Genomic DNA, 26159 nt, shown 5'->3' with positions numbered 1-26159 from the left:
GCTTTCCTCCCCAAATGAACTGTGATATGAGGGAGTGCATTTCCGTGATAAATTTAGGTGGTGGTGCTAGGGGGATCATAAAAAACAAAAAATTAATCCGAGGCAAAATGTTCATTTTGATAGTTGTAACTCTGCCTTGTAAAGACACATAAAGAGAGCCCCACCTCTTCAGATCATGTGTACTCTTCTTTTACACAGCCAAAAAAGTTTTCCTGAACGGTTCTACTAAGACTGGGGTAAATCTTTATGCCAAGGTATGTAAAGGATGTACAGTTAGGGGTGTCAGCAGTCAAACTGGTATTTAATACAGCGGTATTCAATGGAAGAAGAGCAGATTTAGTCCAGTTGATTTTATATCCTGCCATCCCTTTAAATAGATCAAAGAGTTTTAGGACCTGCAGTAGTGATGTCTGAATATTACACATGAAAAGAAGACAATCATCTGGATATAATGAAATATAATGTCTGATTGGTCTATGGTTATAGGATATATTGTGTCACTCTCTGGTGGACTGAGCCCGGGGTTCTAGGGACAAGGCAAAGAGCAGAGGGGAAAGCGGACAACCCTATTTGGTTCCGCAATGTAAAGGAAAGAGTTGTGATTGATATGTTCCTGTGAGAACTGATGCTGTAGCATGACCATATAGCATTTGTGTCATGGAGATGAAGTAAGGCCCAAATCCGAATCTCTCCATGACTAGCCATAGGTAACTCCATTCCTGTCTGTCAAAAGCTTTATCAGAATCAAGACAGAGAACAGCACAGTCCTCTGGAATGGCATCTGCAACCTCGATAACATGCAGGAGCCCCATAACATTATCTGATGCTACTCTCCCTTTCATGAATCCCGTCTGATCAAAGTGAATTAACTTCCCAATTACCGCCTCCATGCGAGTAACCAGTACCTTGGCATAAAGAGTCACATCTCCACAAATCAGCGAAACTGGGCGATAACTTGAGCATTCAAGTGGATCTTTACCTTTCTTGAGTAAGATGGTGATGAGTGCATTTCTCTGGTCCCTATTAAAGGACCCCTGTTCAATGGCAAAGTTTAGAGAGCCCAATATAAGAGGTCCTATCTGATCCCAAAAGGCTAGATACAGTTCTGGAGGTAGGCTGCCCAAACCAGGACTCTTGCCCTTTTGGAGAGTTTTTACTGCTGTTTCAAGCCCTTCTAAAGAGATGGGGCTTTCTAATCTTAAGCTCTCTAAGTTATCCAGACAAGGAAAGGCTAAATTTTGAAGAAAGATGGTGCACTTCTCCGTATCTACACAGCAGTCTAATGTGTAGAGACTGCTGTAGAAATTTTTGAAAACACTGTTGATTGCACTGGGATCTGTAACAACGTCACCTTCTGTTGTACGAATTGCATTAATCACTGCTTTGGATTCATTTTGTTTTAAACGGAGGGGTAATAGTCTACTCGGGCGGTCGCCATCATAATAATATCTCTGTTTGGTTCTATGGCCTTGCTTATGGATTAATTTCTATATTCTCCCCTTAACGCCTCGAGAATATTGGTGTTGGCTTCAGAGGGTGTTTCTCTCTGCGCCTCCTCCACTCTGTCTATCTCCTGCTCAATTTCAGAAAAACGCTTATTGTGCTCAGCTTTTAACCTAGAAGAAAAAGAATACATGTGCCTCTTGTAAAACATTTCGCTGCTTCCCATAATGTTTGGGGATTGTCACATGACCCAACGTACTGTTCAATGAATTCACCAAGTTGTGTTTTCATTTGTGATAGAAAATCAGCATTGCTAAGCAGAGAGTCATTAAATCTCCATCTGCGTGCTTTGGGATAATCAATTAATGGTGGTAAAATGCATGACACAGGGGCATGATCAGAGATTAAGATAAGGAGGGAGCATGTTAATATGGGGTATATTATTTATAACAGAAGGACTGACAAATATATAATCAGTACTGGAGGAGGTGCCATGACGACTAGAATGAAAGGTATATACTTTAACTTTGTCATTACGAATGCGCCAGAGATCCACTAAGTTCAAGTCAACCAGTAAGGATCTTAGAGCTAAGGATGAGGGAGGACCTGCGTTAAGTGCGCCTGTAGATCTGTCAAGCTCAGGGGAGACTGTGGTATTGCAATCGTCAGAGACAATGCAATGAGGGTCTCGGTAACGTAACAGAGTTGCACTGATGAAAGGCAAAAAGTTTTAATCAAAAACATTAGGTGCGTAGATACACGCTAATAGAAGTTAACAGAGAGCAGCACATAGACAAATCTACCATCACTGTCAATACCATTCTCCATAACCACAAGCTCTAATTTCCGTTCTGCTATAATCAGGACACCTCTAGCTTTAGTTGATGCCCATGAATGAGCTATAATTTTATAGTGCTTGTTTTGGAACCACTGTGCGCCCTTCGCTGTCAGGTGTGTCTCTTGAATCAGAGCTATAGAAACATGTTTGCAGTGTAAAAATTCCAGGCAACGAGCGCGCTTACTGGGTGAGTTCAGACCTTGAACGTTCCAGCTCAAGATATTTAAGTTGGCCATTTAAATGGTGGTGTAGCAAAATAACATGTAAACAGTCCACTTTATATGAGTAGTAAAGAAAAGACTTAAACTGAGAATATGTCTCTTAGTAGCTAATGGCCGCACAATACATTTAACATAGACAAATTGAAAGTTTAACAACAGAACTATATACAAACAGGCAAACCGCCAGGTCCTTCTTACACCTAAGGTTTGCATGGAACATGCACTAGTCATTCCGGTGGCACGCGTACTGCAAGGCCACTCTTCACAACCCCTCTCCCCTCCTATGTCTCATGATGTTCAACAAACAACAGAAAACAAACAGAAATAACCCCACAGAAGAGATGTTGAAAATGGCACAATACACAAAGTACATAAAGAGCTTCAGCACTGTGGGCTATTCAGTCCATGATATAGAACGCGAAATAAACCACACAATAGAACATCATAAATATCAACCAACTTATCTTAACAATATGAAAATTGCTCAAGAGTGAACAATGCGTGATGTGAACGACTCAATCACTATGACATAAACTATCAGATAACCCGCACAGCAGAACGTCATTAACTTCAACAAGCTTTGTTAAGCAATGTGAGGAATAAACAGCCATAAAGAGTGAACAATAGCAACATCAGTCCAAGTCCCATCACTGTTGAATAGCTAAATTAGCAGGTAGTCACAGTGTAAAGCATACCAAGATCGTTTAGCTGTGGGCACCAACTTCACGGTGGCGGTGACGAGGCGTCCATCTTGTTGCCGTTGTTCGGCTCCCGGAGCAAAGCGGCCATTTCTTGGTTTTGCAGGGCTGGTGGAGGTTGAAAGGTGTTTTGGAGAAACTTCTCGGCTTCGTGTGGCGTCCCAAAGTTGATAGTGTGCCCACGATAGGTGATTTTCAGCTGGGCCGGGTAAAGCAGGAACGGCTGGAGCCCAAGCGAAATCATCCTCTTGTGTACCGGGGCGAACTCCTTCCGTCTGCTCGTCGTTTCTCTGCTGCAATCCAATAAGAACAGCAAGGTTTGCTTGTTATGTTTAACGGGCTGAGCTCTAGCTCCCTTCAAAATGGCTTGACGATCAGAGAAGTCGAGCAGTTTGAAGAGCAGCGTGCGAGGCCGGTTAGCATCTAGCATCTGTGCTAACTCTGCTGTAAAGTCTATGGGCCCTCTCTATGCGGATAACCCGTTATCCCAATGAAGGTATCAACTTCGGCAAGTTTTTGCTCATAAAAACAATGGCGTTCGACCGTTCTTCGCCTTCCTTCAGCCCGACCAGTCTCACGTTGGACCGCCGGCGATGGTCCTCCGAGTGATCTTTGATGCGAGTTCCCCCACTTGATGCTGAAGATCATTCGCTTGTTGCTTGCTAGCTCTCGCCGTAGCCTGCAGCGAGCCAAATTTAGCCGTGTTGCTCCAGATAGCTTTGTGAAAGGACTCGAGGTCTTTGGCCATTTCAAACATATTGTCTTGGATATGTTGAATTTGACGCGTTAGTTCTGTTAACTGTGGGATGAGGACACTGTTGATGCTTCTTTCACTGCCGACTGGATTAACGTGTTAAGGTCACGCTGCTGTTCTAGCAACGCGGTCTTAACAGCGTTAGCTATGGCGTCGTCGAGCTCTTCCTTTGCCATCGTAAACATAGGTTTTTTTCTTTAACGGCGTCATACTCTCGCCTCCCCTTTTGCCCACGGGCTTTCCTTGAGACATTGTACTGCGATGTGTTATCAATGTTGGTCGAAAGAGTAACTGAAAAAAAGAGTTTAGGAGTTGTTGAGCTGCGTGTGCATTGCAGTCGAGCGCCACCCGGAAGTCGCTTGTGCTGCCTCATGAAGAATTTGCTTGAATCACTGTATTATTTTGCACCTTATTTGTTGAGCCCTTTTCCTATCGTCGAGTGTTTCTTTTAACAAAGTTTATATATATAAGCGAGAGAGAGAGAGTCCCCATACGCCCATTTCACGCCGCGGCCACCTTGGATTGAAAAAACCAAACGGGGGGGGGGGGAAACTTAACCACGCCCCCTTCTTACTTCATTGAAAACACTGCTGGAAGCAACATGTACTGCTGTGTACCATCCTGCAACTCCTATCAAAGAAGGGAAAGAGATAAATCCTGACGTTTCACCGCTTCCCCAAACGCCTGCACACCCGTAAGGCATGGGTGGTGAAAATTAAGAGGGATACAGGGCCACATTTTCAGGTAAATACCAATACCTTCACCTTTACCTAGCTAGCTGGCTGGATAGCTCCCTAGCAACGTTGTTAGCTAGCTTTCTGGTCTAACTACAACCATAACAGTTAACATGTTGCTGACAGTAACGTCAGATATCATTTGTCATTATAGATCACAGACAACACCAGGGTGTGCTCAAAGCACTTCACCGAGGACTGTTTTCGCAAGACGTTTCTTGGGCTAACAAAACTGAAACCCGGAACTCTACCGACCATTTTCCCATGGTCAAATCAACCTACGCCGAGGAGGTAGCTAAGTTTACTAACTTTACTAGCAGAAAGACATCACGGTAGGTCATGCAGAGCTATAATAAAGTTAGCTGGATGTTGTCATGAAAATGATTTTAGGATATTGATGAAATGAAACATAATACCTGCCATTAATAGCTTGTATTTTTAGGGTTCCTGTTCGTGGTGGTCAACCTGCTGGGGAGGTGACACCCGAGTCAGCAGATGAGTGAGTAACGATTACAGTTGCGCACTCCTGTTTACAACTAAATTCCACATTAAGATGCCATATGGCTAAATGTTTACTCCTCCTGCTATTATTGTAACAGACATTATGTACATGTAGGCCTACTGTATGCATTGAGCTGCAGAGGTTGCATGTACATTTAACGTTACTGTATGCATTGAGCTGCAGAGGTTGCACCATGTACAGCCAGTTAAATAATATTGGGGTGACCAGTTTCACTGTGACTAAAACATTAGAAGGGAGACAGAAGTTTGACGTTGAAAAATGTTTGCTCCTGTTTGTAGTCGCATTGGTGACTTAATAGTGGAAGAAGATGAAGAGGAACATGAAGAGGAACTTGAGGGAGATGGGTGAGTTGTTACTGTCAGTACAATACAATTTTTCAAACATGTAGATTACTGCATTGTATAATATGTATGTATGTATATATATATGTATGTATATATATATGTATGTATATATATATATATATTCACTAATCTTTCAATAGTGGATAGCTCTGTTCTTACACATCATCTTGATAACAGGAAAATGTGTGGATTTATATTGCTTCCCACATGTATGACATATCCTCATGTGTCCAGTGAGGTTTGGGCGACTCTACCTGATCATGACTACGATGTGAAATCCCTTTCTGTGGAAGACCAGCTTGACGCGTAAAGAAACACACCGCTTTCCTGGAGGACGAAAATAAAAAGCTGAAAAGTGAGCGTTTTGGTCTAGAACGCTTCCAGTGTGCGCCCAATCTGATCAGGTTTTACACTGGTTTTAAGGATTACCACACCCTCAAAGCACTCTTCCTAGCTTTACAGCCTACTGCAGAGTCCATGGTGCGATGGACTCAAATGCAAAGGAACAGCCATAACCTAGAACATATTTCTGTGTCTGGCTTCCATGCAGAGCATTTATCACTGATTGATCAGTTTTTCCTGTTCTTGTGCCGTGTGAGGCAGGGCTATTTTGCTCTGGATTTATCTGTACGATTCAATGTGTCGCCGGCCACAGTCAGCAGGAACTGTACGATGTGGGCCAACTATTTGCTCTTTATGTTAGGGATGCTCCCAGTATGGCCTAGTAGAGCAGCAGTAGATGAGCTAATGCCACCAGTATTCAGGGAATTCTACCCAAACACAAGAGTGATACTAGACCGCACAGAGATCCGCATCGAGACAGCTAGTTCGAAGGTTTTGAACACCATGACATACTCCCATTATAAAAGTAACACTACACTGAAATCCCTAATTGGGATGACTCCCTCAGGGTCAGTTAGCCTGGTAAGTAATCTATAAACAGGATGTAGTTCTGATAAGGAGATAACTAAGAGGTCAGGTGTTCTGGACCTCTTAGAGTCAGGTGATGAGGTCATGGCCGATAAGGGCTTCCTTATCAAAGACCTGCTCGATGAAATAGATGTAAAACTTGTCATCCCTGCATTTTTAGGCCCAAGTGGACCGTTTAGCTGTGATGAGCTCACAGACACACAGAGTATTGCTGGCTTGAGAATACACGTTGAACGGTCAATAAGACGCATAAAGGAGTACCACATTTTTGATGGAGTCATACCCCTTTCACTAAGTGGAACAGTCAACCAACTGTGGACTGTGTTTGCTCTCCTAACAAATTTTCAGGGACCACTGTTTTAAACCTTTGTTAAATTCAGCTGACAAGAAAATAGTGCACACAAACCTTAGATAGATTGAAACATATTTAACTTAATTTCAGTACAGTCCCATTTTTTAGCCCACACCTTGAGATGAGCAATCACTATCTTAGTTTAGTAAACAATTGATGATTTGAGTTGGTAGCGAGTTCCAGTTTATTGCTACAACAGAATGACAGTTGACCAAACATATTTTAGTTTAAAATGAACCAACAGTTTTGTTAAAGGACAAAGAATGAAAATATTGTAGATGGGACAATCTAATGTATGAATATTGAATGTACAGTATAAAAATGAAATGTATCTTATTTTTATTTTATTGTGATTAAACGGTTTCTTTGAATACAGCCCTGTGTGTGTGTCTCTCCTCACTGGCACAGGAGAGGCAGAAAGTACTCGAAAAAGAAAAGATCCAGCTTAGTTTTCATATTGTGGTAAATGACGGTAGGTGCTCGAGGTTGGTAGTCCAAACCATGTTTGCTGCTGGCCCCGGCTGCATTGATTTGCGATTGAGTAAGAAGGGGGCGTGGCTAAGTTCCCACCACTTGGTTTTTTAAAAATCCAAGATGGCCGTGGTGTGAAATGGGTGTATTGGACATTGTGTATGTGATGTGCATGACCAGGCAGTAAATAGTATGTCCTTTCCTCGAGTAGCTTTGGCAGCTGATGATTGCTTATGGCATGAAACAGGCTTGTACTGTCTCGAAGAATTTACTTGACTCACCAGACTAAAAAATTAAAAAAAATATACACACACACACATGCAGCTGGATAGCTCAGTAGGTAACAACGCCGGCTATCCTGGGTTAAAACCTGGGAAAACAAAAAACAATCTAATAAAACAGAAATAAAAAAGTAACGTATCTGGAAAATCTGATACTCTTAACAAAAATCATAAAAATCAAATTTTTTATGTTAAGGAAGCTCTACAACAAGCAACAGATGTGACTGAGACAGCATTCATTTTTTTGCAACTTTTTTTTTCTTAGAAATTAGTTGTTTGACTAAAGGAACAATTAAAAAAATACAAGTAATCGATCACTAATGATTGCCTAACTGGTTAAAGATATGGCTCTCATCGGTTAGTTGTAGGTAAGCATGCAGCTAGCAAATTAGCAACATGCTAACAGAGAGATCAGTTCAATTTAGCTAACCAATCCTGCTCCAATGTTTCAATAAAGTAAATGTTAATGCAGCCATTGATTGGAGTTAATTTGGAGAACATAAATTATGAACATAAATTATGCATACTACAAACACAATTGGCTGTGTCTGTGGGTGGGATGCCAGATTTGGGTGTGTGTCCAGGGGCCTCATGTATCAGTCGTTACTATGGGCAAATTTGTGCATATACACCCATGGACTTTTTTAGCCCTCACGATTGTCTGACAGTCAGCAGCAAAGCATGATGGTTATTTGTAATCCCTTCCTCCTAACATCTACTGTCTACCTCTTGCAACGAGCAATCACCCAGGTCTGCAAAGACATCAGTGTTAACCAATCGGTTTCTAAATTCAGGGGTTAACCAGGTTCTACACTGGTCTCTGAGACAAACTTCAGGGCTAAAAAAAATCCCATGGGTGTGTACGCATAAATTTGCCCATAGTAACGATTGATACATGAGGCCCCAGGTCACTGCACTGGCACCTCTGGTCGGTCGGGGTGCCTGTGGATAATAGCGTGATCCTCCCATGCGCTATGTCCCCCTGGCGAAACTTCTCACTGTCAGGTGAAAAGAAGCGGCTGGCAACTCCACATGTATTGGAGGAAACGTAGTAGTCTGCAGCCCTCCCGGGACCGGCAGAGGGGGTGGAGCAGTGACCAGGACAGCTCAGTAGAGTGAGGTAATTGGCTAGATACAATTGAGGAGAAAGGGGGAAAAAAGATCTATATATACACTACCGTTCAAAAGTTTGGGATCACCCAAACAATTTTGTGTTTTCCATGAAAAGTCACACTTATTCACCACCATATGTTGTGAAATGAATAGAAAATAGAGTCAAGACATTGACAAGGTTAGAAATAATGATTTGTATTTGAAATAAGATTTTTTTTACATCAAACTTTGCTTTCGTCAAAGAATCCTCCATTTGCAGCAATTACAGCATTGCAGACCTTTGGCATTCTAGCTGTTAATTTGTTGAGGTAATCTGGAGAAATTGCACCCCACGCTTCCAGAAGCAGCTCCCACAAGTTGGATTGGTTGGATGGGCACTTCTTTGAGCAGATTGAGTTTCTGGAGCATCACATTTGTGGGGTCAATTAAACGCTCAAAATGGCCAGAAAAAGAGAACTTTCATCTGAAACTCGACAGTCTATTCTTGTTCTTAGAAATGAAGGCTATTCCATGCGAGAAATTGCTAAGAAATTGAAGATTTCCTACACCGGTGTGTACTACTCCCTTCAGAGGACAGCACAAACAGGCTCTAACAGGTACTATTTAATGAAGATGCCAGTTGGGGACCTGTGAGGCGTCTGTTTCTCAAACTAGAGACTCTAATGTACTTATCTTCTTGCTCAGTTGTGCAACGCGGCCTCCCACTTCTTTTTCTACTCTGGTTAGAGCCTGTTTGTGCTGTCCTCTGAAGGGAGTAGTACACACCGGTGTAGGAAATCTTCAATTTCTTAGCAATTTCTCGCATGGAATAGCCTTCATTTCTAAGAACAAGAATAGACTGTCGAGTTTCAGATGAAAGTTCTCTTTTTCTGGCCATTTTGAGCGTTTAATTGACCCCACAAATGTGATGCTCCAGAAACTCAATCTGCTCAAAGAAGTGCCCATCCAACCAATCCAACTTGTGGGAGCTGCTTCTGGAAGCGTGGGGTGCAATTTCTCCAGATTACCTCAACAAATTAACAGCTAGAATGCCAAAGGTCTGCAATGCTGTAATTGCTGCAAATGGAGGATTCTTTGACGAAAGCAAAGTTTGATGTAAAAAAAATCTTATTTCAAATACAAATCATTATTTCTAACCTTGTCAATGTCTTGACTCTATTTTCTATTCATTTCACAACATATGGTGGTGAATAAGTGTGACTTTTCATGGAAAACACAAAATTGTTTGGGTGATCCCAAACTTTTGAACGGTAGTGTATATATATATATAAACTTTGTTAAAAGAAACACTCAATGGTTGGGAACGTGCTCAACAAATAAGGAGCAAAATAATCCAGTGAGTCAAGTAAATTCTTTATGAGACTGTCTAAAAGAATTTAGTTGACTCACTGGATTTTATATATATATATATATATATATATATACACTCACTGGCCACTTTATTAGGTACACCTTCCTAGTACCGGGTTGGACCCCCTTTTGCCTTCAGAACTGCCTTAATCCTTCGTGGCATAGATTCAACAAGGTACTGGAAACATTCCTCAGAGAGTTTGGTCCATATTGGCATGATAGCATCACGCAGTTGCTGCAGATTTGTCGGCTGCACATCCATGATGCGAATCTCCCGGTCCACCACATCCCAAAGGTGCTCTATTGGATTGAGATCTGGTGACTGTGGAGGCTATTTGAGTACAGTGAACTCATTATCGTGTTCAAGAAACCAGTCTGAGATGATTCGAGCTTTATGACATGGCGCGTTAACCTGCTGGAAGTAGCCATCAGAAGATGGGAACACTGTGGTCATAAAGGGATGGACATGGTCAGCAACAATACTCAGGTAGGCTGTGGCATTGACACGATGCTCAATTGGTACTAAGGGGCCCAAAGTGTGCCAAGAAAATATCCCCCACACCATTACACCACCACCACCAGCCTGAACCGTTGATACAAGGCAGGAGGGATCCATGCTTTCATGTTGTTGACGCCAAATTCTGACCCTACCATCCGAATGTCGCAGCAGAAATCGAGACTCATCAGACCAGGCAACGTTTTTCCAATCTTCTATTGTCCAATTTTGGTGAGCCTGTGCGAATTGTAGCCTCAGTTTCCTGTTCTTAGCTGACAGGAGTGGCACCCGGTGTGGTCTTCTGCTGCTGTAGCCCATCTGCCTCAAGGCTCGACATGTTGTGCGTTCAGAGATGCTCTTCTGCATACCTCGGTTGTAATGAGTGGTTATTTGAGTTACTGTTGCCGTTCTATCAGCTCGAACCAGTCTGGCCATTCTCCTCTGACCTCTGGCATCAACAAGGCATTTTCGCCCACAGAACTGCCGCTCACTGGATATTTTCTCTTTTTCGGACCATTCTCTGTAAACCCTAGAGATGGTTGTGCGTGAAAATCCCAGTAGATCAGCAGTTTCTGAAATACTCAGACCAGCCCGTCTGGCACCAACAACCATGCCACGTTCAAAGTCACTTAAATCACCTTTTTTCCCCATTCTGATGCTCGGTTTGAACTGCAGCAGATCGTCTTGACCATGTCTACATGCCTAAATGCATTGAGTTGCTGCCATGTGATTGGCTGATTAGAAATTTGTGTTAACGAGCAGTTGGACAGGTGTGCCTAATAAAGTGGCCAGTGAGTGTATGTTCTATAGGCTCTGCCAAATGTTTTTCAGCAACATTGTTTAAAATATCCCTCATGAAATTTTAACTCGGATATATTTACCCTACACAACTTTTTAAATCCTATCGTATTATGAAAAAAACATCTCATACTTGCTGACTGATTTTTTTTAGATTTCTTATGATGACTGAAAAATTGGGGATAACTTAATGCAAGATGAGCTCACACACTGCCCAACTACTCAACAGCTCTCGTGTTAGAAGAGGCAGCCAGTAGCAAAACAATCACTAAAGGTGTTTCTTTCTTTGTCCATGAGGTTATGATAGGTCTTGTAATTCACAATGTCCTGCCACAATTTAATTAACGTTTCTGCCATTTTGTGTACTCCAATGAACCCATGGACTGCTCCCCTGTCTGTTCGCCATTTTTCTTTCCCTATGTCCTGTATTTATAGTTTTTTCCCGCTCCCAATTTTCATGAAACATTAATGGGATCTGTTCAGATTTGTGTTGTTCACCAGCATGCACTACTCGATTACATCCAGATTTCAGTCGTAAAAATCAAAACATGTCTGATATAATTGTAGTGGCTCTGACTTGTCTGAAACTAAACTGGGAGGCAAGAGATTAGAAACCTCATACACTTCTTGATTTTTTTTGTGCCAACCGTCCACTCTGACTGCCCCAAAATCTGCATAATAGCGCAGACAAGCATAGTTTCAACCTGATCATAAATCCTGGCTGTAATCAGGTAGGAGTTGTATAGTGTAACCCTAGATAGAGTCAAACAAATTCATGGATACCTCTGTCATTTTGAAGGTACATTGAACTGAACGTTTAGCCTAGATTAACTTAATTGCTGGATGTCTACCAGGATCATTAGCAGCTCCTCCCTAAAGAAGGGAAATACACTTTCTCCAAACATGATCGTCAATACTTTCTACTTGTTAACCTTACATTAACAAAATTTCTTAAACATTTTCACAAGTAGGCAAAATAAAAAAAATTAGATGACAGTTTTAAACTATTTTTCCTATATATGCATATGCGTTGTCCTCTGCCACAGAAGAAGACATATGATATGTATTGTCTTTCACTGTGTAGAAGATCACAGAGATGAGTATTACAAAAAAAAAAATCACGACAGAAATCTAATTTTTAGGATTTTGCATGAGAAATATGTCAATGCTCGGCTAATAAGTAAAAACTATCAAAAAATCTGCCTTGAAGAAGGTGTATTTCCCTTCTTTTGTGAGGAGCTGCCAATGATCCCGGTAGACATATAGCAACTGAACTAAGCTAGGCTAAATACATCATTCAACGTACCTTCGAACTCAAACTACAGGAACAGACATAAAAAAGGTATTCATGAGATTTTTTGATTCTATGCAAGTATGACACATTATCAAAAACTGGAAACCAAACTATTCCTTTAAATGCTAGCCATACCTTCCACTTACTCCTTGTGTTTCTCCAGCCTTAGCACTGCTTGGAAGTTAAAATCCCCCCAGAAGTATTCTGTAATGTAAATCAGTGTTTTGCATGATTCTCAGTTTATAAACATAGCTTATGAAGTTTGGGCTACGCCTCTTTATTAACAGTCAGTGTTTGCATACAGGCCTTCATCCTTGAAAACGTATCTTCTGATATTTTACACATGAGATCGATATGGCAAATCTTACAGACTCTCTGTTTAAGTCAGCAGGAACAAGTCCTTTCTTGAAGTATTTACATATGTGCAATTGGAATGGCAATGGTTGTGCTGTATTCTATATGTACATATGGCAATTCATCCCTTCACATACTTGTGATGTACTTGTGTCTTCAATTAAAGTTGAACTTGAGTGAATTATACCCTAAAGATCCTCCAACAGTCATCTTTTAATGACTCCAGGTAGCAGTCTTATTTTTGATTTTGACATTTTACAGGGAAATTCCAGAGATAGTTTTGCGAATGTGCAAGCTGTACTGATGAGTAATGTAGTCGACTGAAGCAATAAAGACCTCACATCGTGCTATATTGACAGAGAAAATGGCCTTGGTCCTGCTCACAGAGTCTTTCCCACAACAGCTACATGTACCAGAATGCATTGTCAGCAAGCTTCTGTATCATCATCAGTTATATCCTCTGTGCTTGTGTTATGGGATATCATTTCCACCATTGGAAACATAGCTTAGCTTAGGTGAGAGAACAAGGGTGTGTTTTATTTCGCTTGTTTTGAAAAGTGTTTTTAGAGTGGATTGGCTGTAGTTTTCTGGTGGCCAAGTGACATCGACACACGTTACTTGGTGGCCTGAAAAAAACTCGGTGTTTTTCATGTGCTATGCCTGTTGCAGATAGACAGAGACAAGGTTGAATATCAGTGAAATTTCCCTAGAAGCAGACCATCACATGAAGGTGAATAAGTTCATCTGGACACGTTTATTGGGAGAAACATTTCATCACTTATCTAAGTTACCTCTTCAGTCTCAACTGACTGCAGGTACCCTTATAAACAATACAGTGACATAACGACCAAAAACAACGATCGGTTTCATATGCATATTGCCATGGCCATTAACTAGAGTTACAATGGCAATGTGTACTATTCACAGAGGATTGCAGAATAGTTGTAATCACAGCATTGTAAGATAATGATAGATGTACTCTGGGCTCCCTGCTCAGTTCAGGGATAGTCGTTCCTTCTTCACATAGATGGCCTCTTGGACTCGCCGTTCTAATCAGCGTTTCTCTCTATCAAGACTGTGCACATCCTCATCCTTGAAAGAGTGGCCACTGGCCTATAGATGGGTGTAGACTGTGGAGTCCTGGCCTGATACGTTAGCTCTTCTGTGTTGTGCCATCCTCTTGGCCAGCATCTGTTTGGTTTCCCAAATGTACAACTCACGGCAACCCTCCCGGCACATAACAGCATACACTATATTACTCTATTTGTGCCGGGAGACCCGATCCTTGGGGTGGACCAATTTCTGGCGCAGCATTTTTTAGGGTTTGAAAGCAACTGAAACACAGTGCTTAGAAAATACGCATCTCAACTGTTCTGAAACTCCCTCCACATACAGAATCACCACTGGTTTCTGCTTAGGCAGGTCTTGTCCTTCTTCTCTCTTCGATTGGCTGGTGCACTGAAATTGCAAAACTACCCCACCTTTAGCAATAGGACCACCCTTAACACTGACAAAGTGCGTCTTCTCCTGAAGCTGTCTTCAGTCCACGTACTTCACATATAGGGAGCAGTACTACAGGCAGAAGCATGGGTATGCTATGGGTTCCCCAATTTCACCTATAGTGGCCAACTTGTACATGGAGTAAGATGAAAAGAGGACTGATGTCCTACCCAGGGACACCACCTAGCCATTGCTTCAGATTTGTGGACGGCACCTGGGTTAAAATTAAATCTCAGCCTCACATGTACCACATTTCACCGGCCACATTAACTCTGTGGACAACCATATCATGTTCACCAGGGAGGATGTGAAAAATGACAGATTAGCCTTCTTAGACTGTGAAATTGCAATTGGTGATGGGGAACAGTTGATTGTTGATGTTTACTGTAAACCAACACATACTGATCAGTACTTAAAGATTGACTCTCATCCACTGGAGCACAAACTAGGAGTCATCAGGACGCTGTACCACCGAGCTGACAATGTCCCCACTGACACAGTGGCCAGGAGAAGGGGTGAAGTCCCACATTAAAAAGGCCCTCGTTAAGTGTGGTTATCCTAACTGGGCATTTGTCAAAGCCAGGAAGATGCCCAAACAGTGCACCTGCTGATCGAAGAGAGGAGAAAGACAACAGCTACCCAAGCGGAAACCAGTGGTGATTCCGTATGTGACAGGAGTGTCGGAAGAGTTGAGACGCATATTTTCCAAACAGTGTCTTAGTTGCTTTCAAACCCCAAAACATAGTGCACCAGAAATTGGTCCACCCCAAGGATCAGGTCCCCCAGCACAAACAGAGCAATATAGTGTACGCTGTTAAGTGCCAGGAGGATTGCCGTGACTTGTGGCCACTCTTTCAAGCATGAAGATGTACACATCCTTGATAGGGAGGAACACTGGTTTGAATGGGGAGTCGAAGAGGGAAATACCTAAGAGTACATCTGTCGCCATCTTACAATGCTTTGACTGCAACTATTCTCCAATCCACTGTGAATAGTACACATTGCCATTGTAACCACTAGTTAATGGTCACGGCAATTTGCATATGAAACCAATCATTGTTTTCGGTCGTTATGCCACTGTATTGTTCATAAGGGTGGGGGATACCTGCAGTCAGTTGAGACTTAAGAGGTCAATTAGATTAGTGATGAAACATTTCTCCCAATAAATGTTATTTCCAGATGCACTGATCCAACTTTCTGCGATTTCCTTACCTGGGATATTGAGCATGCATAAAGACACATAAGCAGAACAGTTTTTGCCTCTTTAAATATGAACATCTCTTGTAGACATTTACTATAGAGCATCCTAAATATCAGTTTACTCTACATTTCGGTTAATTTGGCCCCTGAGCATCCTCACCGTGGGTTGTATTTGTAGGTTGATGGCTGTGAGTTGGACAGGCTGGGCTTTGGCGTGGCTAAGAGAAGAGTGAAGAGCGTGAGGGCTGATGGTGGAGTGGAAGATGGTGGCCGGCTGACTGGGCATGGAGGGCTGGTGGGGAGCAGGTTTGGGCAGCACAGGGACTGGATGCTGTGACGGCTGAATGGAGGCTGTCCGTTGGGAAGCTTGGTTCTGCTGGACCACGAACTGCTGCTGCTGCTGCTGCTGCTTGTGCTGTTGGACCAGGGAGTGAGGCTGAATCTGAGTGTAGGCTGCAACAAGAATAGGACATAGATGGTCAGTAACAGCGATGGGGGATCTCTGACCCTCTGGATTCCTCTTCAGGGAAAGGCACCAACTGTTTTGTCTACCTGCCATGTACTGTGCAACAGACCTATCCTTGTGGGAGAGGCCTGTTGCATGATACTTGGGTTCATCCACAAATATCAATAACCACTAAAACCTTGGTTAGTTGCCAAATCTTTCCAGCATTTGGCTGGTGAAGGAGTGTTCATTTTAAGATCCTGCTGCTCCTAATGGTGGGACTGTGTGTTGGTTTCACTATACACTGTGGTAATGATGTCTATTTCTATGGCAGTGACTGCAATATCGATAACAGGGTATCTAGTCCAGAAATGCAAGCTTGTAGGTGCGAGTGAGAAGACTGTACATTGGGAAGTATAATGACCACCTATTGCCTTGATCAGAGTGAGATGTATGTTAAGATTTAAAAGGGGCATCAACTTTTTCGAAAGAAACTGTTTTTGCAGTGCAAACATGTAGTGTAGGGATTCAACACTAATAGCAATTTTCAAGCAATTCTGGAGATTTACCACGTTTCATATTGATTATTTACTATGTTAAATCTAGCCAATATAATCCTTTTTAAATTCTGATTCCAGATATTTACAGCAGTGTTCAACAAAGCTAATGTACAACTCACAGGTTAAACTATAGAACTATTAGTATCTTCTGGTTCTATAGTTTAACACTGAACTCAAATGAATATATAATACCATTAGATTAAGTGTGACTTGCTACAAACCCGAACAATAATCAAATTCATGCATGTTCATAATGGTCCAAAATTCAGAGCGTATAAGGAGGTGACTGTACCAATGGTTCATAACACAATGGTGACTCCAACATAGACATAGGTGAAAAGTAGCTTGTTTTGCTGCATTCCCTTTCACCTGTGCACCTCTTGTTGGCAGAATTCAATATTAAGACATGGATGAAAGGTTTACAGACAAATTCTCAAACCATCTTACATGTCAACACGTGTCAGAGCGGCCATGGACAAAATGACAACAGGAGCCCATAACTTCTTCCCCGGAGCTGAAGATACAGCTCATCCATCAATCATGTATTGTGGTAGCCTGTGTGTGTGTATGTTTGCACGCACATAAAAAATCTAAAAACACAGAGAAGTGTATAAAGCCTCAGGCAGGTCTAGTCACAGAATTATCCTGTGAGTGAATTAGATCAAACTGCCTCTAACCTACTGTATGTAGTAAACAGTGAGTCAATGGGATCCGACCCTTTCCGCCTTCTCTTTGAAACAGAGTTCCAGCGACTCCTACCAAGTAACTGTGTGGACCAACTGACTCACTTTTGTTACAAGACACCACCATAATTACCGCCCCCACACACACACACGCACACACACGCACGCACACACACACAGATCTTCCCATGAACAGGTTCTGACTCAATGTTCAGTTAAGTTCCATCAGGACATTAGTAAATGTGGAGGTGAAGGTACACAATTGTTCCAGTGAGATGACTTGTGTGACTATGTGTGTGTGTGTGTGTGTGTGTTTATGTAGCATATGACATTAACAAATGCCCTTGTAAATCTAAGGATGGAGCATGGCCAGACACGCCAATTTGTCCCCCCCCCCCCACAATCCTCCCCCTCCCCCTTCTGTTTTTTTTTCTTCTTCTTTTCATAGCGTTCTTGTGTGGGATAGTCTCCATCTGGAGCCAAAGGTTTTTCTGTGAAGCGTTAACCACAGTCTGTACCCTGCTGTGGGAAATGTAGACGTTTTCTATCTGGCAGAGTCGCACGTCATTAGTCCCTTCAGTGCCACAGGATCGGTTGGAAAGTGTGGGTTGTTTTTTCATTTAGTTGTTTTTTGTTGTTGTTGTATTTTCCACATGTTGAGATGTGGGGGAACACTCATATACGAAGGCAACATGACTCGCTATGGTTGTAAAGTGCAATTCTTCACTTGAGGTTTACAAATTTCAATTCATTTCAGACTGGTACCATTTCATCCTTGGATGGCGGTGCCAATCTACAATGCTGGGTGAAAGGATGGTTCACACTCAAACAAGGAAATGTAAACCAACACCTCTGGGAATAATAACATCCATCATTTCAGTGGCTAGGCCGGGTCTAAATAGTGGGGTGGGGGTCTGAAACAGTGCCCAGCGGATACAAGAGTCAGCACTCCCAGTGAATCTCAACAGCTTTCTCAGGCCCCTTTAATGAGGACCAGAGAGAGGTCTTGGAACGAGGAGAGAGGAATTCATTTTAATGCTATTTCTCCCCTCAAGGTCTTGGGATTAAGGAGTGGAATGACTCAGGTCCCCACACCCACACGTACACGTACATGTACACGTACACACACACACACACACACACACACGCAGCCCTGGCCTAGCACTATGCCTTAGCTACTATGTGTGTCTCTGTTTGTATGTGCTGCTGCACGGTGCCGAGGAAAACAGACAGCACACATTCCCAATAGGTCTCTGACACCAGGCCTTGGAAAATCCCTGAGTTTCCACGTTCTCACCATGGCTGCTGCTTTGGCTTATATTAGCATAGCGCATTCTCGACTAGAGGAAGAAAGCAACAGCACGCCTCGGGCCTTCTCGCCTCACATGAATGAGGATCAGAATTTAGGTTAGTGAAAGTCAATCAGTCACCAGAGGTTAGAAGGAACAAGCTAAACGAATAAATCCCTTGTGTAGCTTTAGACACAAGACCACTGAGTGATTTTGAGCCCATTTAACAAGAAATACTACAAAAAAAAAGTGTATTGGCAAATGAAAATGTATACTTGAAATTAGAAACACTAGCGGAAAGAGTTAAGAGATGTACCGATCCACTTTGTTTCCAATACCGACCCGATTCCAATACCCGAATTTGGGTATCTGTCGATACTGACCGATACTGATACCAGGTATCCTTTTTCTTGAATTATTGTTGTTGTCATTGTTGTTGGTGGTGGTATTATGTGTAAAGTTACAAGAGGCTGTAATAAACCACACTGCACTCTTCTTGTTAAAAGAGCAAAAAATATACAAAAATGTATTAAATTCAAATGTATTCCAAAGCAATTTATTTGAACTGCAGTTTAAGTAGGCTTCTCATACAAACAGGTGTAAGAGTGCAAAATGCTATGGCAATTCCTTTAATGGGAGTCAAACTGTGCTTTTTTTACTCTCCAAATTGCCCAAAATGTTAACTCATTCTTTACAAAAAGACCTTTCCTGGAGTTATTTCACATTAAAATGCCAGAAAGATTTATATTTTTTTGTTGGTGAAAGATATAAAAAAACATTGACTAAGTGGCGATCTGTAAAACCAACTGGAAATATGTTACTCCTGACTAACCTGATGTGAAGGTGTCTGGTGATATACAGCCTGTCTGGCCTGGCAGCACTGACCCTGTTCCCTCAAACCTTTACCCATGTGTACTATCTGGTGTTTCAATTTTTTATTCGCCGAGCATCAATTAAATCAAATTGTGACAATAACCTGGATACAGTGATGGAAGATTTCAAATGTGGTTCTTCACTTTTCGTCACCGGTGACAGGCAGGTCCACCACCACCTCCTTCCCGTCACTCTGCACCTCCTTCCTGGGCTCGACTGCAGCAGCTGCCAGGGAGGTTATGCTCACAGCAGCGCCACAAACTCCACACACACTGGGTCCCTCTGATACAGTCACTAGGTCATCTACAGCCATTTTATCTTTCACCGAATTACTATGAAGTTTAGGAGACTCCAGGTTTACTTTTTTTTGGTTTTTCACTTTTTCCCAGTGGCTTCGTTACCCCCACTACCCCCCCAGCACTGCTTCAGCCACCTGGTTGGCGACTTCCATATCCTCCACATCCCGCTCTCTATGCGGGCAGGTGAAGTGCTTGTGTCCCATGTCCCCACCCTCAAAACACTTCACACTACCCAAACTTAAATATACCATTTTGGCTATGGGCTTAAAATTGCATTATTACATCATATTTATAATTCATAAAATCATCAGACTATGGAATCTGGTTTGGTCATGAATCGGTAACATCAGTCTGATATCTTTTGAGTGAATTACATCAGTATCAGCACCCGATACCGATATTGGATCGGACCCAACTCTAGAAAGAGCCTGTATGTCAGGTCTTGATTTTAATACGTTAAAAAAGTGATGGTATAGACTATGCCTGACCATAACTAGCCATTAATACGCAAAACAGTACAAAATGAGCCGACCAGGTAAATTCAGAGAAAAACTTTTCAAGTTCTCCTGTCAATTCTAACTGAACAGGGGAAGATACGGCAAAAGCTGAAAAAGGAAATTGACTCAAAGTGTCGATCGATACAAGTGAGATTCTGTGCAAGTAAAAGTGGGTTTGGAAGATGTTCATATTTTCTGCACAGTGAGTTCAAGTCAGCTTTTTATACTAAAATGTGAATACTCGGAGAATATTAAGTGCATTTTTTTTTGTTTTTGTTTTTTTCTCCTTCACTTATATAAAATTGAAAATGAGAGACAACTCATGCTGCTGGTAGCAGCTATATTCAAAAACCAAACAAAGAAAGCCATTGCTGAATATTGATCTAGACTCTCAATCTGCAAGGAAAAACAAAACAGCGCTGAACAGCTGCCTCCAGCCTGATCTCTATTCAAGGGAAAATGATCCCCCTCCTTATGTCTGCAGTGCTCAGTAAAAACATAGACACAGCCCCAAAAAAAGACTTGCCCTTCCTTTCTCTCCAATTGCTTAGTTACAACTCCCCACCAAAAATAGACAATGAGGTAAACCCCACCTCCTCCGTGGTGTGCCGGTGATATCTCGAATCAGACTGGGCTCAGAGAGAGACACTAAGGTCACGTTGGGTTAGGAGGCCTGAGCACTTCGGGGGGCAGAGATGGCTTTTTTAATTAAAAACTGCTCTCCCTTATCAAGCCGATCTGTTCTGCTGCTCATGGCCACAGTGTAACGAAGATGGTGATATTTGCTAGGCTATGAGAAATACTGATACATGGGGCAATTATTATGTGCATGCCTGAAATATCCGCAGCCTACTCTGGATGTCCCAAGGTTGTAAAGAGGGATGGGAAAATAGCCCCATTTACCAGCCAAGTGCTGCAGCTGGTGAGTTGGTCTACTCTACCATCTACATAGACATTGACTATCTTTCAGATGTCTTATGTTTTCCTTAGAGAAACAAGGGTTGGCTTACAAAACAATAAAAGTGCCTAATGAATTTGAGTTAGCAGAATTATTTCCATCCATCCATCTGAACTGCTTATCCTGCTCTTGGGGTCGAAGGGATGCTGGAGCCTATCCCAGCAGTCATTGGGCAGCAGGCAGGGAGACACCCTGGACAGGCCGCCAGGCCATCACAGGGCAGACAGTTAGATAAAATATAACGTGGCTCCATGGAAAGGTCAGTCCAAACGCAATCAACACATTATTGACAAACACTGGTTTGAGTCAGTCTTTGTTGTTGAAGTTTTTATTTAGGCATATCACGTACAGTGATAGTGGTTCACAGAATTATTTCCTTCTAAAAATATAGGCTAGAAATCCAAGTGTATGATGGCCTAATCACAGTCCATGTCTGTCTCTCCTCCTCACCCTTGCATCTCACGGGCACACCTGTCCCTCATGGCTGGCTGCTATAACCTATGTTTTTTTTTTTTCCCTGTCTGCGCACGGCCAGGTTTTTGGCTTCTGTCCTCCCTTTCATTTTATGTAAATCCATTACGGCAACAAAGCCAAACAAAGACACAGTTGTGTGCTCACACCCTCAGCTAATCCTCCTCTGCCATCCACAAACACACACACACACACACACACACACACACACACACACACACACACACACACACACACACACACACACACACACACACACACACACACACACACACACACACACACACACACACACACACACACACACACACACAGGCATAACATGCATAAGGCTATGGTTTGTTGTCATATATACACAAACACACGCGCGCACACAGAAAGAGGCAGGTTGCACATGCTCAGTGGATAAGTACATTAACACAATGACTTAATCAGCTTGTATTGCTGGCATAGTCACCATTCGCGCCATTCAAAAAAAAAAAAAAAAAAAACAGCTGCTGACATTCACGAACACAATAAGTGGTCTGGAAATGCTCATTGGTGGCAGCATGCCTTTCACAGCTTTCTATTCACAAAGCAGCTAAGCTGTTCCGGACACAACCTGGACACACTCCCTTTCTCTCCTCGCGCCCCATGAGCGGGTGAGAGTGTTTGCCTATTGCAGGCCCTGACATGCCACATATACAGTGGGGAAAACCTATCAAAGGCACAAGTCAAGCTCAACAACTCTATTCTTGTCTAACTGTAAACATAGGGCCGTGTTTCCATATGCGACAACTCCCCGATGACCCAAGTATAATTTGAGGTTTGAAATCCAAGTCTGCTTCATGAAGGAAAGGGGGAATGCGTCACTCGGCAAGCCATTTGACAGTTGAGTGATTTGTCCACAAAAATGACAACAGACTACCGCAGTGATTTGATATCCACCATCATCTCTGTACAGAGAACAAAATCAAAATGTGGACCATCAGCTTGTATGACCCATTTATAACTACTCATCACACCGGCTATAGTTTCTCTGTCAGAGTGAAATAAATAGACTGACAAAACATAACTGAGTTGTATGACACAGGACAGGAGTTCCAAAATGTGATATCATGGACAAAGAAAGCAATGCAGAGCAAAATTTCAACAATATCAATACATGAATTCTGATGATTACTGTCTTCAAAATCCTCATTACATTTGGTTATAAACAGGTCACCCGAGTTTATTATTTTATATGTGAAATCGACTGAATATAATTTTTCTATTCTGAGCAACCCCTTTAAAAAGGCCAAAATATTTTAGCGAAGATTCATGTTCGTTTCCACAGGCCCCACTTCAGTAAGCCTAAAAGGATAAGGCCGGTGTATTTTTGTGTTTTTTGTATTTTTGACATGGTCTATGAGAAGATCGAAACCCACAAAAATTGTTCTACTCACCAGCAGCTGCATTAAGGCCAATGTCGGAGATGGTGACATTACGAAAGCCATTGAACTCCGTTGTGTTCCAAATAGATTAACCAGGTCACAGAGCGGTATCCTTGGTTTGGGCGACTACTCTAATCATTACATACGGCGTGGGCATTGTAGTTTTCTCTGAATGTGTTCACAGACAGCCGCTAAGTTTCTTTTCTATGTAAACAAGACATTGCACATGCTCAGGAACTTACCAGTACACCGATACGAGCAACACAGGCAGGATTTACAGTACTCGCTCGATGAAACTGAAAATAACTTTTGCATTTCTGTGCAACTTTCAACTTCTTGTTACCAACTTGGCGTAGGACAATGAACTATTCAGTACCCGGTTGTGGTAATGTATGTGCAACGCGATTATCAACAGAACACAAATTCCACTAATCCCCCTCTGACTCAGTGTTATACAGCTAGTGGGTGGAAACCATCAGAAATCCTCAATTCAATCCAAAAACAGCAACAGTGCTGATAAGCAGGATCACTTCACAAGTAATGACTACAAAGGAGGGCAAAAACCTACTATGGAACTCTAAAAAGAGATGCTGTCCCAACAATTAATAAGATACATCTAATGTTACAGTGGGTTATTTCCACCATAGTATGTGGACTTGGGCAGATCTCCATCTCTGCTCCCTGAAGGCCCGCCACGTTCCGGGGCTTCTCTATGTGGGGGCAGACAGCATGTCAAGAGGGGGCCCACTCCAGGGGGAATAAAGCATCTCCCTGAACGTAGGCAAACAGATCTGGTGATGGTTTGGGTGACCGGTGGCTGACCTGTTTGTGAGCAAGGAGGACGCCAAGGGTGCCCTGTGGCTGTCTCTAAGAGCGACCGACGCACCCCCCTGTTGGGGGTGGACGTGTTAGCCCACCCAATGTAGCCTCCTGGCCTGCTGGATGTTTTCCACCCCTGCGGCTGATGATGCAGCTGCTTCACAGGGTTGGGCGCAGCACATATCAGTGATAGTCTTTGAGTCAGAGAGCCAGGTGGTTCCCGGACCTAGCTCAGCTGAAGGTGGCAGACTCATGGCTGATCCCAGTAGGCAGATGGCACAATCCTCTCATGTCCAGTTCTGGGACAGTGCTTCACAGTTTGGAGAGTGAGAGGATCAGACTGAGCAACATGGGCCCCCTGGAGGCGGTTATCATGACTATTCAGAGTGTGCATACCCCTGCCACCTCCAAAGCTTATGTAACGCGCTAGCGGGTTTTTGGGGACTGGTGCATGGTCAGGGACCTCAACCCGTGCTCCTGCCTTTTGCAGCATGTTTGTAGTTCATGAGGAATTGATTGAGAATGGCCGCGCTGCCTCCACCTTGAGAGTGTTTGCAGTAAGGATTACAGCAGGCTACAACGGTTTTGGCCTTTTAACTGTCAGTAGCCACCCCTTGGTTAAGCGCTTCCTGGTTGATGTCCACAGGCTGAAGCCCCCTACTCAATTCTTTGTTCCTCAGTGCGACATGCAGACGGTTCTGGATGGTTTGGCAGAGCCGCTGGATCAGGCGTACTTGGGACTTTTTTCTATTGAGACGGCACTTCTCTTGGCTCTTTGTGAAGCGTAGTGACTTTTTTTTACTTATTGTAAAGTGACTTTGAGTGTTAGAAAAGCACTATATAAGTTCAATTTATTATTATTGTTATTATTATTACTTTGGCCAAGAGAGCGGGGAATTTGTGTGCCTAGTTGTTACATCCCTTCTGCAGGTCTGTCAGTGACGACAAGGGGTTGGTAGAACTGTGACTCAATCCATCCTTCCGGCCAAAGGTCCTCTCTTCCTCACTCAGGTTGAGGGTCATTTGTCTGAGAGCATATGTTCCTCCTCCTCACGCTGACAGGGAAGAGGAGCGCCTTCACACTCTGTGTCCGGTGCCGGCATTTTATGTGGAGAGCTTGGTGACATTCAGGAGGTCTCTTTCAGGCTGCTCATCTGCCATGTTGGCCGGGCTCAGGGGGCCCTCTGTATGCACAGCAGCTCACTCACTGGTTTTGTGATGTAATCCGCAAGTTACGATGATATGGGCCGCCCCACCCCAGTGGGCCTCAGGGTGCACTCTACTAGGTGCATTGCGTCCTCTATGGCACTTTTCAGGTGTCAGTGGAGAACATCTGCTTGGCAACTTCTTGGTCCTCTATTCAGTCATATCCCTGAGATATGACTGCTGACTTGGAGTCCCTATCGGTGCTTGGCACATTGTCGGGGGGGGGGGGGGGCTCATCTTCAGCTGACTGAGACTTTGGTTGTGCCCAGCACTTGGCAGGTTGTTGCAGTATGGTATGAGACCCTCGAGGGGGCAGTGCTCAACTGTTTGACTGCTGCTATGTAGGTTGCGGTTTGGCTGGTGTCAGACTAGTGTCAGTCGGACCCAGCTGGGAGTACACTCATCCCAGTTGGGAGTGCCCTCATCCCTAATGGCCTTTGCCTTAGATGTGAACCAATAACGGAGCTCCCTAGAGGGCGGAGCACGTACGACATAGAAATAGTAGTTACCCTGGATGTAACTCCGGTTCTATGAATATGTGCATAGCCCTCTAACCACAAGTGAAGCTGGCCCCAGTATTTGTTGCTGAGTTTCAAAGGGAGACAAGCAGTGGCAACACAGGGGCTTTATTATTATATTATTATAGGGGGTGGGCGCTATGTGGCTCCTACCATCCAATTAGGCAGTGAGTACAAAGAGCTTTCTCAGGTGCCGAGGCAGAGCCTTGATCGGGTAAACCAATAGCAAAGTCAGTTAGAGGGCTACACACGTACTCAGAACTGGAGTTACATCCAGGGTAACTACTATTTTCTACCGACATACTAATCCTGATCCATCAGCATACGCTGTTTTCTACTGACATACCAATCCTGGTCCAGTGGCATAAGTAGTTTTCTACCAATATAAGTATGATGGCATAGACGTCTGGATATTTTCTCACTATGAGCTATCTT

General features: G+C 43.0%; 1 protein-coding gene across 1 annotated transcript in view; it reads right to left on the bottom strand.

Moving 5' to 3' along the window:
* phc2b (polyhomeotic homolog 2b (Drosophila)) overlaps positions 1 to 26159 on the bottom strand; it is a 117345-nt gene that overhangs the window by 26905 nt on the left and 64281 nt on the right. The window contains exon 9 of the mRNA XM_056273488.1: positions 15855 to 16147. Within this exon, the coding sequence (XP_056129463.1) occupies positions 15855 to 16147 (293 nt within the window). The remainder of the gene's footprint in view (positions 1 to 15854; positions 16148 to 26159) is intronic.

The sequence above is a fragment of the Lampris incognitus genome, chromosome 2 (genome assembly GCF_029633865.1).
Source record: "Lampris incognitus isolate fLamInc1 chromosome 2, fLamInc1.hap2, whole genome shotgun sequence".
Classification (NCBI taxonomy): domain Eukaryota; kingdom Metazoa; phylum Chordata; class Actinopteri; order Lampriformes; family Lampridae; genus Lampris; species Lampris incognitus.
This window is presented reverse-complemented; position numbering and strand designations above follow the sequence as displayed.